The sequence below is a fragment of the Gekko japonicus genome, unplaced genomic scaffold (assembly GCF_001447785.1).
Source record: "Gekko japonicus isolate JY-2015 unplaced genomic scaffold, Gekko_japonicus_V1.1 scaffold385, whole genome shotgun sequence".
Classification (NCBI taxonomy): domain Eukaryota; kingdom Metazoa; phylum Chordata; class Lepidosauria; order Squamata; family Gekkonidae; genus Gekko; species Gekko japonicus.
Genome location: NW_015162489.1, coordinates 798,283 through 816,954, shown reverse-complemented (window position 1 = coordinate 816,954; position 18,672 = coordinate 798,283). Strand labels below are relative to the sequence as shown.

At 47.9% G+C, this 18,672-nt stretch overlaps 1 protein-coding gene across 2 annotated transcripts in view; it reads right to left on the bottom strand.

The window, feature by feature from the left end:
• Positions 1–1,694: 1,694 nt before the first annotated feature.
• Positions 1,695–18,672, bottom strand: part of GGA1 (golgi-associated, gamma adaptin ear containing, ARF binding protein 1) — a 28,782-nt gene continuing 11,804 nt past the window's right edge. Inside the window, exons 5-18 of one of the 2 annotated variants that reach the window (XM_015405992.1) lie at positions 18,128–18,251; positions 17,114–17,214; positions 14,230–14,310; positions 13,450–13,587; positions 10,477–10,558; positions 9,757–9,864; positions 9,421–9,576; positions 7,866–7,930; positions 7,156–7,236; positions 5,899–6,074; positions 5,502–5,776; positions 4,706–4,875; positions 2,919–3,029; positions 1,695–2,733 (exon numbers count right to left, since the gene is read on the bottom strand). In XM_015405992.1, the coding sequence (XP_015261478.1) occupies positions 2,623–2,733; positions 2,919–3,029; positions 4,706–4,875; positions 5,502–5,776; positions 5,899–6,074; positions 7,156–7,236; positions 7,866–7,930; positions 9,421–9,576; positions 9,757–9,864; positions 10,477–10,558; positions 13,450–13,587; positions 14,230–14,310; positions 17,114–17,214; positions 18,128–18,251 (1,779 nt within the window). In that variant the 3' untranslated portion in view covers positions 1,695–2,622. The remainder of the gene's footprint in view (positions 2,734–2,918; positions 3,030–4,705; positions 4,876–5,501; positions 5,777–5,898; positions 6,075–7,155; positions 7,237–7,865; positions 7,931–9,420; positions 9,577–9,756; positions 9,865–10,476; positions 10,559–13,449; positions 13,588–14,229; positions 14,311–17,113; positions 17,215–18,127; positions 18,252–18,672) is intronic. The other variant, XM_015405993.1, reaches the window with a different exon arrangement.

Here is an 18,672-nt window from a genome sequence, read left to right as displayed (position 1 = left end):
CCAAACCTTGTCTATCAAGATACGGGGAAGGCTACTGTATTGCAGTGGATTCCAGTTCGGACTATAGTTCTACCGTATGATCACAAGAGAAGTCGCAAGGAATGGAATGAGTAACCCGATCCCATGTAGGAGGTTTATCACAATTACAGCAAACTCTGGACTGTTAGGAGAAGGGGGGGGGGGCGCCTCCTCCTTACCCAAGACAGATCCGGAGTTCCTGAGGGGAGCATGACCCGGTCCTCAGACTGGGCAGCCACCTGCCCTGCAGCTGCTGCTCTGCTGCATGCCAAGCTACTCCGTTTCTCTCCCCCCCTTGGCCCTGGCTGAATCCAGCTCTGTGATCACATGACTGCCAGGACTGCTGCAGAGGCTCCTGCAAAAAAAGGAGCGGGTCTGGGGAAGAAGAGGAAGTGGGGACGACGAACAGCAGACCTGGCCACAAACTGAAAGTTCACGGTTTGAGCTCACACCAGCGCTGCAGGAAAGCAGCAGGGAGAGGTGACAGTTCCCGGGGTCGGTTAGCGTCTGCAACAACTCCATGCCCTCCCATCGCCCTATGAGTACTTTCCTCGAGCCCTTGCAGAGATCAGTCCCCACCCATCACTACCCCACAACAAGCAGAGGGAGAGGGCCCAGTGTGGGTGGGCAAAGTCACATCTTAAAATCACCCTGAAAGTTCCTGGCACTGAAACAGGAATTGAGATAGAGGAACAGAAGCCGGGATGACTGGAACGTGTCACTGCTGTGGATCACACAACTCAGCTCCTGCCAAGTCAGAATTCTCATGTTTGTTTTGTTCTTTTCGGTGCATGAAGAATACGCAGCCCTAACTTCATATGAGATGGAGGTTGCTGAGCTGGTCCTCATCTGAACACAGCTCCTTTACGCTGAAAACCAGATGATACATCTTCAGGTTCCCAGCAGAGGAAAAAGTAAGGCTTATTTGATGTGCTAGGTTAAGATTCGACCCAGGACTCTCATGCCCTTGTAAACCGGTTCTTGATCGTAAGACACACTTTCGGGAAGAAATCTCTTTATTTCCCATCAGTACAGCAGATTTCACACACAGTCTATTTTAAAGTCCTTTTCCATGTGCAGAATTTGCACCAAAAATATGCAGATGTCTGTTCAAGAACCGAACTGAATCTAGAGAGAGAAACGGGGGGGAGGGAATAGCCCTGAAAGAGGGACCAGAAAGAAAAAGCATCCAGTCACAGCAGAAACCCCACTTCAGAAAGGCCTTCCCACCAAAAGCAGCCAGTCACTGTTCAAAGACGGGTGCACAGCCCCACGTGGGTAAAAATGCCAGCCCAGCCCTCGAGACCTGCGTGCCGCTCCTGTCCACGAACCCCAACTCCCCTCCTCCCCTTGGCGGAGCAACTCAGCCAACCGAGCCTTCACTCCCAGGCATTTCCATCAGCAGCTTGCTCATGACACAAGGATAAAGTTAGTCATGTAGGCTGCATCCTTCTTTGCTTGCAGCCTTTGAGCACGCCAGCTTGTGAGAGGGAGAAGAGGGGTGGCTACAGCTGGCATGGATGCATGGGGAAACAAAGCTTGTTGTGCCAACCTTTCCTCTTCCACACACCCCTCTAGGCAGGTCCTGCTTCTGTGCCACACAAATCTTAACTGCTGGGATTCGTAATATGGAGAGGTGCAGGTCTGCAACATGCCACAGCCAGCATCAACCCCCCCCCCCCCCCCCGATTTCTTTCCCGACAGTTACCTGGGATGTCCATTCCCTACCCTGGTCAAGGAAGCTATCAAGGAGTGCAACAACCACACTCTGTCACCCCAGCAGGCTGCAACAGCCACAAAAGTACAATCTCTGCCTTATAACTGCACTGTAAGGCCATAACACTAGTCCTTCTGGTATAAGGCATGTTAGACTAGACACACGAGGCTTTCTTCCTCCCTGCCACCTTACTCAGATTCCGCTCACTAGTGGCTTAACATGCACACTGGGGGAAATCGGCCCATGCCCATTTTGTTGGAGGAATAAGTGCCTTGTGAGCGAGAAAGACCCACCTGCCCCAAGGCCCTGTTGCCCTGAACCAGTGGGAGCCCCTGCAATAAAACAGCAAGACCTTTTGCCCCACCCAAGCCCACCAATCCAACTTGGTGTCCTGGGGGCAGAGACACACCACAAGAGGCATCACTCCCTGCACCAACCCAGAGAGACCAGCGCTGCTCGTGGAGTGTTAAAGAACTGAAGAGTAAAGGTCCGACATAACCTCAGCAAGAAAGGAAAGAGGTCCAAAGAGTCTATCCCTGGGGCCAGGTTCCTCAGAGTCAGCCTCAGGTAATCATCAGCACCTTTCCATGAAAGGAAAAGCACACCTGGGAAAGCAAGATGAGGGGGGAGGGAAGACTCAGAAACCAAGGTAGAAGAACAGAGAGCAACTCACTCAAGTCATCCCAGCAGCTTCATCAACCCCCCCCCCCAAACAGGCGCCTCCTCCCTTCTCATCCACCTGCCGTCCTCCACACACAGCAGACGGCTGATGGCCAGCATTCTAGTCTGAGAGCAGCGTCTGAGCGCCAGCCAGCCAGCCCTGGGAAGGCCCTTGTCCTCGGGGGGCAGAATCCTTAGAAGTCAGACGCAGCACCCCAGCCGCAGCCTTAGAGATTTCCCCATGACTCTGGAGGGGGGAACTGGTCCACATCTCCCATTTCGTTGTAGGTCTGATCTGCCATGGTGAAGGTCAGCTTGTATCGTAGCCTCACTTTCTCCTGGACAGGAGGAAAGATGGACAACAGTTAGGAGGGCAGGGAGGAGTGTAGGGCCGTGACCACCACCCATTGGAAAGAAGGCTGCAGACAGAGGGGGGAGGGTGAAAGAGGGCTTTGGGGGGCTCTGGCAAAAAGGCAGTGGCCGGGGAGGGGCTGCCACCCGGCTCTTTCGAATGCGCTGTTACCTTCTGTGGGTTTGCAAGCAGGAGGACTTGGGTGATGGCCGTGGGGGGCACAATGGGGTTGAAAGCTGGGAGCTCCGTTCCAGAGGGAGGCTGCAGTTTCACCTTCATCACCTGCAAAAACGAGGGGTGACTGTATCAGTTAACAGCACAGATGAGAAACTCTTATGTACCCACCCAGTGGGCCATCAGGCCAGCGAGACCATTCGGCTGAAGAGCCTTCTAGGTGCCTTTCCCACACATACACTCCCCCCCCCCCTTTCCTTTCACCTGCCACTGCTGCTCAAAAACCTTAAAAGCTTTTTTGGTTTTACATATGTTGGTCGCTGGTTTAAGAATTGGTCTAATTTTTTGGTGTAGTGGTTAAGTGCGTGGACTCTAATCTGGGAGTACTGGGTTTGATTCCCCACTCCTCCACTTGCACCTGGCTGTATGACCTTGGGCAAGCCGTAGTTCTGGCACAGCTGTTCTTGAAAAAGAGCAGTTTCTGTCAGAGCTCTCTCAGCCCCACCTACCTCTCAGGGTGTCTGTTGTGGGGAGGGGAAGGGAAAGGAGTTTGTAAGCCGCTCTGAGACACCTTTGGGTAGTGAAGGGCGGGGGTATAAATCCAATCTCATCTCTGCTTCTTCTTCTAATTGTTAGTTTTCTGATATGTATATTTGATCATTGGTAGCTCCCTTGAGAGTAATAGCTGAGAAAATCCCCGAGATCAATGTTTTAAACAAACAAATAAACCGACAACATCAAACCAGCTTCTGGAACAACTCCAACTACCTAAGTACTGCTCTGAAACAGTTCATCCTGGATTTCATGTCAATCAGTCTGTGGGATATTTTGGTTCATGACTGTCCCAATTCTCTCTCTCTCTCATACAACCTCTACAAGCTGCGACATTCCTCTCCTTCAAAGAACAGATCAGAAGAAATGTGAAATTATGCAATGGCTTCCCTTGATTAATGCATCTGCTTAAGGATCCATAGCCATTGACTCAGGGGTCCATTTATGAAACTGACTTATTTTGAGTCAGACCAGTCATTTCCAGGGAATGGCAGGAAGGCACACAGCTTCTATCTGTCACATTTCTGCCCAAAACAACTTAGTGAGGTAGGTCAGACTGAGTAACTGGCCTAAGTTAACCAATCAATTTCATGACTAAGTGGGGATTTGAATCCATGTCTTCTGAGTCCTAGTCCAACACTATAATCGCGGTACCAAAACAGCAACCTCGTTGAAGCTAAGCTAGTCTGGACCTGATCTGTGTCTGGACAGGAGGCCTCCTGAGAACCTGATGTATGCCGCCTTGGGTTCCCTGATGGAAGAAAAGTGGGATGTTGTAAATGTAGCAAACAAATACTGTCCACTCCAGTGGATCTCCAAGGTCACAGAGAGGATTTCCCTTGCCCTCTTTCGAATATCCTTCCAGTGGAGATCCTGGGGATTGCACCTGGGCCCTTCTGCAAGCAAATCACATTCTTCAATGCCAAGCTAAGGGCCTCTCCTAAAACGTCACCCCTCTCTGGCCCAAGTCGTCAGACATCATAGGAAGTACGCAGGCGTAGAAGCTGTAGGGCTGGTGGGCAGCTCAAGGGGATGCCGACAGTCCATCCCTAGCAAGGGAAGCTGACCTGCCATCTTCCTCCTCAAAGCAGCTTTAGCAACAGACCAGTGATGTTTGCTAGAAAGGATCTTACCAGGCTGATGGGAGCCAATTCCCTGAGATACAGAGGGCCAGTATAGGGGAAAAGCAGGCGAGAGAAGGTTGTGATATTTTCCCACCATGAAGACATCACCTTTGGGACAGCAGACTGAAAGATGATGTTCTTAATGGGCAAGGGGGCTGTGCTGAGCATGGAGATGACCACCACCAGCACATCAGGCCGGTCTGGCAGAGAGTCCTTGGCGAAGTGGAACAGGACACGGAAACCATGTTGATCGTATACAGTCACCGGGAGGATATTGCCTGGAGTGAAGCCATGTCAGGATGAGCACAGAACAGAGAGAGGGATTAAATCACTTACTGGCTAAATAGCAACACGCTGGGCATTCTATCTCAAGTGCTCAGGGCAGGTTAAAAGGGAGCAAAGCAACAAAAAATAAGCCATTACAATTCAAATAGCAACACACAAATAAGCCCTTCCCTTTTAGTAGTCTAACCTTGACCCCCTCCCCACAAAAAACCAGGCTCAATAAAAATGTCTTGCAACAAGTGCAGAAGACGTTAAGATTGCAGAAGCCAGTTTCCAAGGGCAGGGAGACTGACAGTCACAGCAGCCACTAAGGTAGCTTCTCTATATAGGCTTTGTATCTATACTTAGTGAACATGATTTATACTATTGAGAATGTGTCCACAGCAGATTCCTGCCTGATGGGATGTGGTGGGCTATTCCCCCCTGGTCCCCTACAGAGCTGAACAGGCTACTGAGCCCAGCACACTGCTGTGAGCTAGGGCCATCAATCCACCACTGCTGCTCCATTCCCACGCACCCCACAAAGAGAGGGACGGTCCTTTTAGCGCGAACCTCTTTGCATGTCTTAAGCAACCGAGCCAAGCCACGTGGCGCAAACCGGGGCTATCCTCCAACTCACTTGGTTTGATGGACTCCAGAGGCACAGTGACATTTGTCAGAGAGATTTCCGGGGGCACTTTTGACACAGGAAGGCCTGCTGTGGGAAGTCCAGCTGCAGGAGGTGCAGGAGGCGCTCGAGAGACCACAGTGGGTGCTGGTTGCTCTGAAGGCAGGGGCAGGGTTGCGGAGAGGCTCTGGAACAGGGGTGGGGTGCTGTTGGTGGTCACAGACGGGTTGGAGCCACTCTTGTTTTGGAGGTCACGCAACGTTAACCGAGGTGGCGGCTGCTTCTCCCTGCAAGGCAGACGAGAGACAGAGGCTGTTGCAGCAAGAGGCAGCCGACTTACCTGCGCTTCACCTGGAAGCTAGCTCCCGCCTGAAGTCACTCCCCAGCCCTTCCCCACCTTGCTTCCTACCATCTGACTTGCTGAGACTCTGGTGGAAGGGACTGTTGCAACAGAGTCTTGCCCAACAAGTCCAGGTCATCCAGGCCACTGGTGGTGGTGGTGGTGGGAGGCGCTGTGGCGGTTGGTCCAGCATCAGCTTTCCCCACCGGGAGCGAGGGAGGGCCAAGGTCAGGGCTGTCAGATGACTGCAGTGAGAACAGAAGCAAAGCAAAGCAAACGAATGACAACCAACCCAGCAGTGGTTTGCAACTGGCTATTAGCTATTCTTCTCTCAGCCTCAGACCTCGCAGGGTTGCTGTCAGGATAAAAACGACGAAGGGAAGAATGTTGTAGGCCGTTTTTGTTCCCCATCGGGGAGAAAAGTGGGGTATAAATGAAATAAATAAAATCAATATGAAAAAGTACTATTTGGGCAGAAACAGTTCTATATATTTACAACAGGACTACCACCATATTTAGATTACCAAGTTAAATGTTGTAACACTTGGACACACTGAACTCTTTTATAATTTATTATCAAACATTATAGCATAGATCCAGGTGGGGAGCCGTGTTGGTCTGAAGCAGCAGAACAAAGTTTGAGTCCAGTGGCACCTTTAAGACCAACAAAGGTTTAGTCAAAGTATGAGCTTTCGTGTGCAAGGCACACTTTTTCAGACACATGTATCTGAGGAAGTGTGCTTGCACATGAAAGCTCCTACCTTGAATAAACCTTTGTTGGTCTTAAAGGTGCCCCTGGACTCTAAACATTATAGCATATGAATTGTTGCCAAAATTATTCATATTTAAACAATAAATATATGCTTGAGAGTATGTTGCGTATGTCAGTATACACAGGAGTTGCTTTCTAACGCTGTAGACTGTCTTACATAAAAGTGTTTATGCTGCATATTGTGAGGGAGTAAAACCCTGTCTCTTTCCCCACCTCCTATTTTTCTGTTTTTGTTTCCTTCCCTCTTGGGCTTCCACATCTCTAGCTTCCCTCTCTTTTCCAAGGTGGCAAATCCACGCTGACCTGTAAGGCTTTCAGTACCGTACTAACTAGTTCCACCCTTCTGTGCCCACTGACTTAAATGGACTCGGAAGGGGGTAACTCTGCTTTGGATGGTTAGTTTCACATCTGGTGAAGACACAGCTTGTCTGGGATGATGCTTTTAGGGAAAAGGGGAGCCTCCAGTTGCCCAGGTCCTTCAGTTTTGTACTCCAAGGAAGCAGGAGTTCCCTCTCCTCTCACAGAGATCATGGAGGAAAAAGGGTTTGTTTTACCTGCAACGAAGCTTCTTCTCTGGCTCTGGTCTGACTGAGGCTCCACTCCTCCCCCTTTTCCCCAAGAGAAGATCCACCAACCTGGAGTTTAAGAAGATGTTGAGGACAACCTCACACTTTCGGGATTTCTGACATACAGGTCACGTATATGTGGAAACGGCATGCAACGAAGATGCAAGACCAATAAAGTAAAAGATCGTAGATGTATATGCACGTGTGTGTGTTTGTTCCAGGTATGTGTGATGGGGAAATGCAGCCAGCCAAACCATATGCATAGAGCAATACACATACAGAGTCATCAGCAGTGTTACCTCTAAGCTGAGTTAGTGTGAGCTAGCTCACAGTTTTTTAGCCTCCGGCTCACACATTTTTGTCTTCGTTCAGGAAGGATGGCTCCAGAGCAAACTAATTTATGCAGTAGCCAAATCACTTGCTCACAACTTTAATGCCAGTAGCTCACAAAGTAGAATTTATGCTCACAAGACTCCACAGCTTAGAGGGAGCATTGGTCATCAGATGCGAGTTTTGCAGAACAAATTAATCAGAGCAGAAAATCAATCCAGCTGGGCTCAGGTCTCAGTTCTTACCATCATCCTTGTATAACACAAGTGTTGCAAAGCCTCAGCACTTTCCCTTTGGCCCAAATCTTTTAGTCTGGTCTTTTTCAACCAAGAGCATCCTCACAGTTTCCCCATAATCAGGTTGCTTACCTGGAAACTGTTCCAACCACCATTATCTGGACCCTGGGCTGAGGGTGGTGCTGGGTCGTTAAGCCCTAGAGAGGGGAATGGAAAGAGCAGACATGAGAATGGAAGTCCCACGATGCCAGGCATGAGGACTCTGAACATCCTCTGCCCAAGGCAGCCCCTAAATGGTGAACTGCCACTCACAATTCTGCAAGAGTGGAAGCCCCCCAACCTCCTCTTTGTTCTAGTTCTAATGAGAATGGCATTTGGGATCTATCTGGTTGATGTTTGGGCAAAGTTAAATCCCTGGGCTTTGTTCAATGGGTCCTTGGGTGTGAATTTTTTTTATTTTGTTGTTTAAAGAGCACAGCATACGGCTACCCTTGCCCCTTTATCTTCACAACAATCCTGTGAGATAGAGAACGACTGGCCCAAGGTCACCCAGCGAGTCTCAGGACTTAACACAAACCCTGAACGGAGGTCTTCTTGAGCTAAGTGACAGTAGGCAAAAGAACCTACATCTTGGACAGGTGCATACTTCTGGTACGTTTATTCACAAGATACCCAGAGGAAAATGACGTCCTTTAAGCATTCTGACAGATTCCAAAAGGCTGGCTAGCACATGCTTATCTGCAGTGTGTGATCTAGGTCTCCAGTCCAAAGCTAATTTAGCTTTTCTGCTCGGTGCACACCCGCAACCTGTCTCAGTTCTTTAACAGGAAACATTCGCTAAAATAGATTTCTACTCAGTATCTTAGCACATGAGGGAAACAAGCCCCCACTTAGAACACAGTTTACAATGTTCCCCCCTACTGAGCGGAGCAGTTCACATCCTGAGCAGAATATAACTGCTTGTAATCTTAAAATAGGCAATGGGCAGTGCAAGGCCCTGTGTGGCTCCAGACTGCTGCAGAGCAGAGCTTCCTGGGTTAATGAGGGGCTGCTCACGCACACAGCTTAGAGGGAACAGTGGTTCACAGACTTGGAGCTGAGAAGCACCGAGACAGAGTTAAAATCCACTGGTGTACTGCCACTGAGGAACAGACTCTACAGAGGCTTGCAAACAGCTACTTTTCCTTCAAACAGCTACTTTTTTTGTAAGCAGACAGATGTAGGGGCTGCAAATATACTTTTTACAGTAATGCCTTCTTTTGATATTAATTAAATTTAAGATACAAATTCTTTGCACACACACACAAGCAAAAGAAAACCTAGTAACATACAAATCTGACTCACAAATAGGATTGCTGCATCTGGAATTCCCACAAGGATTAAGAGCCGTGCAGGACTCGTACGGCTCTTACCAACAGTACAATCCTCAGCAGCGTTGCTCCCTTCTACAGTCAGGGGGCTTAGAAGGGTACAGCTATGCCTAAGTCTACCCTGCAAGTCACAAACTGCACGTTCCCGGACTCTGCACAAAGCATTATACCAGAAGCTGCCCCAAATGCTCATCAAGAATCATGACAACGGTGGTCTTTCTACTCACCCTGCACCCATTTCACACATCGCTTTCACATCAACCACTTTCCATTCTGTGCTAACATCAAAACAAGACTGAACATTTCCCTGGACTCACCTAAGGACATGAGTTCATCATCCAGCAAAGATGCAGAGCTGGACTGCTCTGGCACAGGAGCTATGGAGCCACCTGAGAAAGTTGGTACGGCTGGGTAGGAGGGGGCAGAGGAGGGCATCTCCAAACCTGAGAGGTCCAGAAGTGCTGACGTGCTGCCTGTGAGAAGAAACACAGCCTGTCGCCAAGAGGAACAGAGAAGGAAGGAAACCCAGCCACCAAGCAATCATTCCAGTATGCTCGTCAGTGGCTTGTGCCAAAGTCCTGCATTACTGCTCTAACTGATCAATCCCTTGATCTTCTGCGTGATGCTCAGCCTCTGTCCCCCGGCAGCCTCACCTCGGAGGGAACCGCCCGCAGCCTCGCCATTTATCTCCTCTCCTTTCACAACCTGCTTGTATAGGTTGATCACCTGCGTGAGGTTGTCGTTGGCTTGCAAAATTTCCGCTGCAACAAGAGGACGACAGCATTACAAGAGTGAGGGTTCAGGGGCACCCAAAGTCCCCACAATAAGAGACATGTGTGAATTCTGAGCCTCAGCCATTTACGCTAAAGCATATCGTGCATGCTAAAGAATTAAGAGAAAGTGTGATCAGCTTACAATTGCTTAGCCGAAACTGTTGCACTACTCTGTTGTTCAGTTTGAGGTGTTGTTGTGTGTGAGGGTTTTTAAGGACTACTAATGTGGGTAAAAAGACTACATGGCAATGTGGGATATAGGCATGAAAGCGCTGCACAGAAACCCCTGGAGGTAGTCTTCCCTCCACTTCTATCCAGGAGAGTCACCTGTTCAAGGTGAGTATGCTGCAAATAGGATTTGGGGAGAAAAGGGAAGTGTGTCAGAACTGGGAGGAAACTGATAGCCATGTGAGATCAAATCCCATGTCTTCAGGCAAGACCATTCCTACCTTAATCCCGACAATCACAGTTACAGTGTGCCGTAAAGGAACATGAAGGAGCCAGCAGTTCCTCTAGGTTGTATCTACAAGCATCCTAAAACATGGGGATGCACACAACACTGGGGAAGAGCCACAGACTAAACTGTCTGGTTCCACTTACCTAGAGCCTCATCATTGTCCTCCGTGTCACTGGCAAGCCGGAAAAGCATGGGTCTCATGCGCTCACAACGCTGGTACAGCTCCTGTTGGAGAGATTCAGTATTACAGTGCTTACCCTGGACATTACAGCAAGTCACAAAAATATAATGTCAACTATTAGCTGCATACAGTATTGCGGGGTGTCTATTTGATACTAATGGAATTTATGATGTAAACCAAATGAAAGTGATAATTAAAAAGAAAGAAAAGGGGGGAAACAAGATGAACAATAATGGTACTCAATGCAAGTATAAACAGAACATACAGAACATATAAACACCTTATCCATGAAGGATTATTTGGTTAGCAGAGTGCTCAAGGCACATAATGCAGCAGAGTCTATCTTGTTTGTGTGTGCTGACAAGAAACAAAGTTACACACAGCCTCTTTATCTCTGCATAACTAATATGAGTCCTTTATTGTAAGGGACTCCATTCTAGACAGGATAGAGTAGAGATAGGATTCTAATCTAGTCTAAGTAGCTAGGATGGATAGAGACGCAGGAAGCATGTCCTGCCCTCATAAGAACATAAGAAAAGCCAAATGTTGGATCAGGCCAATGGCCCATCCAGTCCAACACTCTGTCACACAGTGGCCAAAAATACCAGGTGCCATCAGGAGGTCCAGCAGTGGGGCCAGGACACTAGAAGCTCCCCCCACTTCAAGTACCAAGAATACAGAGCATCACTTGCCCCAGAGTTCCTGTCTATACCTTGTGGCTAATAGCCACTGATGGACATCTGCTCCATATGTTTACCTAATTCCCTCTTGAAGCTGTCCATGCTTGTAGCCGCCACCTCCTGTGGCAATGAATTCCATGTGTTAATCATTCTTTGGGTGAAAAAAATATGTCGTGCCCTGGGGTGTCCCCTGGCCTTGGAGGAACAGTCGCCGTGTTGGCTTCGGGCTTCGGAGGGAAACCAGTGCCTCAGACATGGAAGGGTCGGGGAGTTTCATCACTCCCCGAGTCACCTTCTTCAGGGTCGACAGCCGCGTCTCCGTCTCTCTAGTTTGCCTAGCCAGTCACCTCCGATATTCCCCCTCGACTCTCCTTGCTTCCCTCCTTTTATCCTCCTCGCGTCCCTTGGTAACACCCCCTTTCCCCTTCCCAGTCCTCTTACTGCTTCCTCCACCTGCCCGTCACCTCATCTATCACCCCTATGGTGTGTTTCTCTCCTAGTCCCGCCCTCTTGTGATTGCCCCTGGATCTCGCCCTGAGTCGGGGAGTATAGGGGAGTGGCCCCTTCCGGTGAGCCGAAGGAGCCCGATGCTGTCTGCCACAGCGTCTCCAACCGTTCTCCCTTAGGTAAGACTGGACTTCTCCAGTCGCCTCGCACTTGGGACCGTGCGCGTCCCCCGTGCATCGGCGGCTGAGGAGGTCGTCTCCGCCCTTTTCTCCGCCGTTTTTCTCTGTGGAGGGAGTGGGGTGGGCCTTCTAAGGGCTCCTGGTTGTCCGCCTGTGACCTGTCCCAGATGGCGGTGGCTGCGACCCTCGTTGCTCCCTGAACCCCCTCCCCAGGGAGTTACATCTTCCAGGGTATGCCGAGGGTCCGGCGCGGGGCGCGCCAGTCCCACTGCAGCGGCCTGAGGACAAAATACTTCCTTTTATCTGTTCTAACCCAACCGCTCAGCAATTTCATTGAGTGCCCACGAGTTCTTGTATTGTGAGAAAGGGAGAAAAGGACTTCTTTCTCTACTTGCTCTATCCCATGCATTATCTTATAAATCTTGATCATATCACCCCTCAGCCATCGTGTCTCCAAGCTAAAGAGCCCCAAGTGCTTTAACCTTTCTTCATAGGGAAAGTGTTCCAACCTTTTTATCATTCTAGTTTCCCTTTTCTGTACTTTTCCCAATGCTATAATATCCTTTTTGAGGTGTGGTGACCAGAACTGTACACAGTGTTCCAAATGAGGATGCACTGTAATTGAGGAAAGTTTTTATTGTTGGTTTTTATGTGTTTTGCTATATGCTCCTCATAGTCCCTCATGGTGCCAATATGGAGAAGAGTGGCACAGCATGAAGGTGTCAGGCTATAAGGAAGGAAGATAGATTTCCTGAGAGCAGCAATCTACACATCAAAGGGATAGCATCAGAGCAGCAGAAGGGAAGGATGACCAGTGTCCTAGCCTATCTATCTCTCTGACTCTCTCATAGACCCCCTCTGAAGTCTGAAAATAAGAGAGAGTGCAAAGTCCTTCACTTCCAACAATACGGAGCCAGGTCACTGGTCCATCTCACTTAGTATGGCCAATCTAACTCCAACTGGCAACTCCTCCTCAAGGTCTGTGGTGCATATCCTGTTACCCAGGGCCCTTTAGACGAGAAACGTCAGTGACTGAACCTGGGACCTTCTGTGCGCAAAGCAATTTAGCTCTGAATTACAGTCCCTTCCAAAATCTGTGCTGAACTGAAGTGGGATTTCAAATATCAGTACCTCAAAGGAAGCAGTAACTGAAGCTGTACTTCCAGAGACAATTTGCGGTGCAAGTTGCACACGTAAACAGTGGTACAGTTGCTGAGTAAAGACACTAAGAGATAACATGTTATCATGGTCACAGACCACTGTGTGACTGTTATCTGGCAATAAGTGACACATCTCTCCATATCACAGTGCTTAGCAGGCAGATATGTTCCTGGCTCCTTCAGCTTAGCAGCTCTGTAGTCTCAAAGGGGTAAGGGAGCCTTCAGTTAGGCAACTAAACATTAGGTGGATTCTGAGGAGAGACTTTCCAGATCCAAAATCAGTGAACAGCTTTGTTAAATTAAAGTTCATAAATGCTACCTTTCAAATAATATTCCCCTCTGAGTGCACATTAAGTGGACCATTTCAGCCTTTTCATGGAAACAGGCAGATGACATTTGCTGCTTATGGTAAACAAGAATGCTACATGAATGACCAAATCAAGGTCTGTACCCAGACCCGCCTTCTCACCTTCATGAGGTCCTCATTGGTTTCTGTGGTCTCCCCCTTACTATAGTTTGTCACCATCTCGGTCAACAGCTTCACGTTGTTGTTCACCTCCTCAATGGCATTCACCCTCTTGGAGATCTTCTCCATTCTCTTTTGGTCCTGGAAGGAGAATAAAGGTGAGAGCGGCTTTCCCCCTGCCTTTACCCTCTGAAGATTGGAATGGCTGGAATAAGCAAATGCAAGGCCTGGCTTTCTTGACTGGCATTTGGAAGGATTTCCAGTTTCGATGGAGACCTTAAGCTATCATCAAGACCACTGCACAGCGGGAGAATGCTGCTGCCATCTTAGTTTAACATTAGGATTTAGCTAGGCTGTACACCTAGAGAACTCTTGGCCATCCAATTAGCTCTCTTTACCCTCAGTACAATACCAGGCTACTTCTGAATTTCAGGAACAGCTAGTCCCCCCCCCCCCCCCCCCCACAATGAGAAAAATACCCTGCTCAATGTAACGGGTGAAAAATACAAGCACGTGGGTCTCTAACTTCATTCCTTCTAGCTGTTCACAGTGCACAAGCTTGTGTAGGTGCCGTAGCCAGATAGTTAGGGCTGCACTGGGGAAACCAAAGTTCAAATCTCTGCTCAGCTATGCAACTCACTCTTGCTCAACCTCAGCTACTTCACAGGGTTGTTGCGATGGTATTACTCTGATCTGAACTCCTTGGAGGAAGACTGGCATATAAAAGAAACAATCCCAGTTGAGAGATGGGGGTGGAAACACTTCTCATGTGAACACACTTACCTCTTGGACCATCTCTTTGATTAACTTGTTGGCAGCTCGGAGGTCCTCAGGGTGGGAGCTTTTCAGCAGGCGAGCCAGCATCTGCAAAGACACGCAGGTCAGAGGGAGACAGGCCTGATATGGCCGGGACTGATTTAGGGGGATTACTGGGAAACGGAAGAGCTTGTTAGAATGGAACAAGTCTGAGAACTGCACAATGGACAGGCCCAACCCTCGATGGCACGTTTCTTTTTAACCACTCCTCAGACATCCAAACCTCAATGGTGCCTTGACAAAGATCAAAGCACGAGCTGGGAGGTGTCAGTGGAGATAGGATGGGGATACACATTTCATGTCATCTGTTCTACCTGCAGCACTGTCCTGCACACCTCGTAACCCACCACAAACTTGGCACAGCCCATCAGTCACAAACTGTGGTCTGCCAGGAGTTCCAGTGGCCATCCTGTGTTTGCAGGAGAACATCTGAATCTTGGTGGACTACTGTACGTGGCCAGCGTGGTGCTCAACGAGGCGTGCGGCAGGGTGACTCTGCCATTTCAATATCTTATCAGTTGCAGGAACTCCGACAAAGAGATTCAGGTTTCAGCAGGGAATACAAAGGAGCATTTAGCCAGTTCAACATCAGCAATGTAAAATCTACTAAATCTACATTACAAACCACCACCACTGGCACGCTATTTACTACCACGTTAATTGTACATGACAGATTTAAATTAGTTTTTTTGGCCCAGTAAATTCTTAATCTTAATTCACACCCAGGTGAACTCTCAAAGAATTTAAGGTGTTCATCATAATGAGTGTGTGGAAGAGCTGAGCACCTGCAGGTGCCTCGGGCTTGGTCTCCCTTGATGGCATCATAATACTGACAATCAGATATACAGAGGCAATAACAACGATGGAAAAAGAAGCACACACTCAATTCCACTTCAGACAAAACTGTCAAGTGGAAAACCAAACTACAGAAGAAAAGCAGACTGGTTCAAAAAGAGCAATAGAAGCAGCACGTTGTGGGCACTGCCAGCCTCCTCCAATCCCAGAGTCAGGCCTGGTGCCTCAGCATCGGGTGGGAGAAAGGGTGTGAGACAATAACATGCACTCTGGAAAATCCTAGTTCCCTCCCTTGGAAACAATTCTGGGAAACGGGATGTCTAATTGGATGAGATCATCAGAAGTATTAAGGAAGCCAAGCTCAACCAACCAGCAGAAACGGACAAGCCTGCAAGAGGAATGAGCTATGCTCAAACTATCCATTGCTGTTATAATTAAGAGCTTTAGGCAGAAAAGTCAATTATAAAATTCTAGTCTGCCACAAACTCACATCTGAATCACCCAAGGTTCCAACCACAAGGGAAATGTTGAGAAAGGTCTGTTTTTCCCCTACATACCTGAAACCACAAACACTTCAAGCCACTCTTTTCACGCTTCTGTATAGACGTTACCACGTCAAACCTATGCATGGACTGTTGCAGCCATCTATAGCTTTCAACGACGGATAAGTATCTGAATGCAAGATGACTCAGACGTGATTATATACATGTAGGAGTCATGTTAATTTCTACACAGAAGAGCTTTCCATTTTGAAGGTTTGTAGCATGTGGGGTAGCCCTTTGTCTGAGAAATGCCTAATGCATTTTGTAGTGGTCCTCTGGGGAGAAGTGTCACGCAGAGAAATATTTTGCTGACATTGGAGCAAGCTTGCATTCCAGAAAACAGAATTTTCCAAGCCACTTGGACAACAAGACAGACCTCTAAGGTGTCCCCCCCCGCCCTAGTTTTAAGAGGTAACTGCTGCTATGAAACTGAACATAGAGATGGTCTGGTATTCCAGATGGCACAGGTGCAAAATACATTAGGTGGTGGAACTCGCATTCAAATGCTATGGAAAAACTACAAGCAAAAGGTAGATACTAGTGCTAGATCCACAACCAATAGTTTAAATGTGGCACACAAACTAAGGCAGATCCAGAAAGGAGTCTGGGAACTGTAACTCAGGCCTTGACAAGTTTTCCCTCGCTTGAGGAGCAAGCCCAAAACATTAAGGAGCCAGACTCATCATACAGAATTCAGGGTTTTGTATTTTAATTACTACATTTTTCTCATTATTGGTACCATGTACCGTAATCCTAGCTTCTTTACAGTTTCTTGTGATTTTACTAAAACTATGACAAAAGTGTTATACTATAGAAATAAATGCAATAGTAACTGTAGATGTCATCGCTACAACAAAAAGGTGGCTTCTAACCCTAAACTTACATCTCCCCAACTTCTCATAATTTCATTACTGCTTTAAAAATGTCCATATTGGATTGGAATACTGGAGCCAGTATAGAAAACTGTTGTCTACCACCATGGAAGAGTGTGAAATTAACATATGAATCAGCAGTGATGAGAACTTTATGGAGAAGCATTTTTATGTCATACAGCAAAACATATTCTGTTGTGAAATAATTAGCTTTGTACTTCTGAGGATCACCGAGAAACACTACAATGAAACAACGGCTGAAAATACTAGGTGCCACAATGAAATTTCTAGGTGCCATGGCAACCTGGCGACTGAGATTTGTCAAGCCCTCCCTTAATGACCTAAGAACTAGTGACACTACAGGTTTGAACTGAGAGGCCACTTACAAAACAGATGATTAAGCACACACTCAGTGAAGAAACTGGTGGCAGAATATGTGTGTGTGTTTATTTTCACTCTGAAGTGACGCTTAAAGTGTCAGATTTGGACTTCTCCATCCCCTTGCCACCTTTCTTGTCAGGTGATGAGCTGTCTTGAGGTTTCAGCATCAGGGCTGAAGGCTCCGGTACGGGATAACCACACACACAAGCAGAAGCTTAAAAAAAAGGCTTCTAGACATTTTGGTACCTGGTTAGTTCTTACCTTGGACTTCTCTTCATCATCAAAGATAACATTCTTTGGCCTAGGGGCAGGCAGTGGAAAGGGTGCATCGTCTGGCAATTTGGGATCACACTTCACAATCCCTGCAAGGCAAGAAAGATTTTACCAACTAACAGACCATGTCCATTTTCCATTGGTATGAGTTAAAGAGATGCCACCTGAAGAGTCAGGAAATGAAAGTTTAATAGTGCCTCTTCCCCCATGACCTGTCCTGGCCATTTTCGTCAACATTAGAGTTGAGAATCTCTTGCTTCCTTTTTCCCCATCTAAGAACACAACTCCTTTACAGCCCGAATACTGACCAAAGGAGCGTCCTGGAATGTTCTGCTACCCTCCCTTCCACCAGTCGGAGTACCTGATAGGTACAACGGACTACAGAGTGGGGGGGGAGGGGCTAGGCTCACAGCATCCATGAATATCCACACAAGAGGAAATACAGCAAGCAAAATACTCATGAACAAGAGTGGCTGCTCCAACAAGCATATGAACAAAAAACACCCACCCAATCTGCCCTCAATGACAGCAATTAGAGGCTGATGGCTGGACAGGGGGTGCACTGTCAGATGAGGCCAGTGAACTTCTCCAATAAGCCTTTCAAAACTTGAAGGGGGGAGGGGGGGAGATGGGAGATAAATAAATACAGTAACTGAAATTTAGACACGTTGCACCAGGTCATTCACAGTCCCATCACCAGCACACAAACCATTTCCCCTCCTGCCCAGATGTACCGTGCAGCTGTTGCTCCTCAGTAATCATTCCAGGCAGCATTACAACACCCAAGGTCCAGAGCAAAGCTCAGCACTGCCTCCACCATACCGAATTCCTCTTTGGTATCGTTTTGGAGAGTGATGAGGCCATGCCATCGTGCCTTCAGATTCAATAGTTGCATAATGTGTGATTTTTAAAAATCAGGATGTTAGCTCAGCTTTGGAAGTGGCACTGTTTTGCGTCCATACAGACAGCAGAACGACAAAGCCGTGGAGCAAGATGTCTCACCTTGTTTCTTCAGCATCTTGTAGGCCTCTGTAATCTTCACTTCATGCGGCAGCCCCAACATCCAGCTATACATAAGCTCCAGGATCTTAGATTTCACTTTCTCTGAAGTCCTGCTTCCTAGATACTGAAGGGAGACAATCATACGCTCATGTCAAATACAAAGGGATTATATTCAGGGGGGGGGGGGGGGGGGGGGCTTGAACAGTGATCTTGGTGAATTCTGTAATCAAGCATGAGGTTGGGTGGAGTGAGGTGAGCTGAGAACAACAGCTAACATGTTAATCAGGCACCCTCAGCCAGCAAGAGGCAAAGCCACCTTGAAATCCTATTAGCACCCCCATTACCAGTCGCTTTTACTACTGGCAAGAATTGTTATTTACACACACTGACATGAATAAGAACCTGAAAGGAGAATGGGCAGAATACTAACTCTTCCCAGGCATGTTAATAGGTAAAGTTAGAAAACCTAGAAAAGCAATAATTTCCCCACAATCAAGAAAATTCAGCCTTGCTGAATCAGACTAGCAGTCCATCTAGCTCAGCAC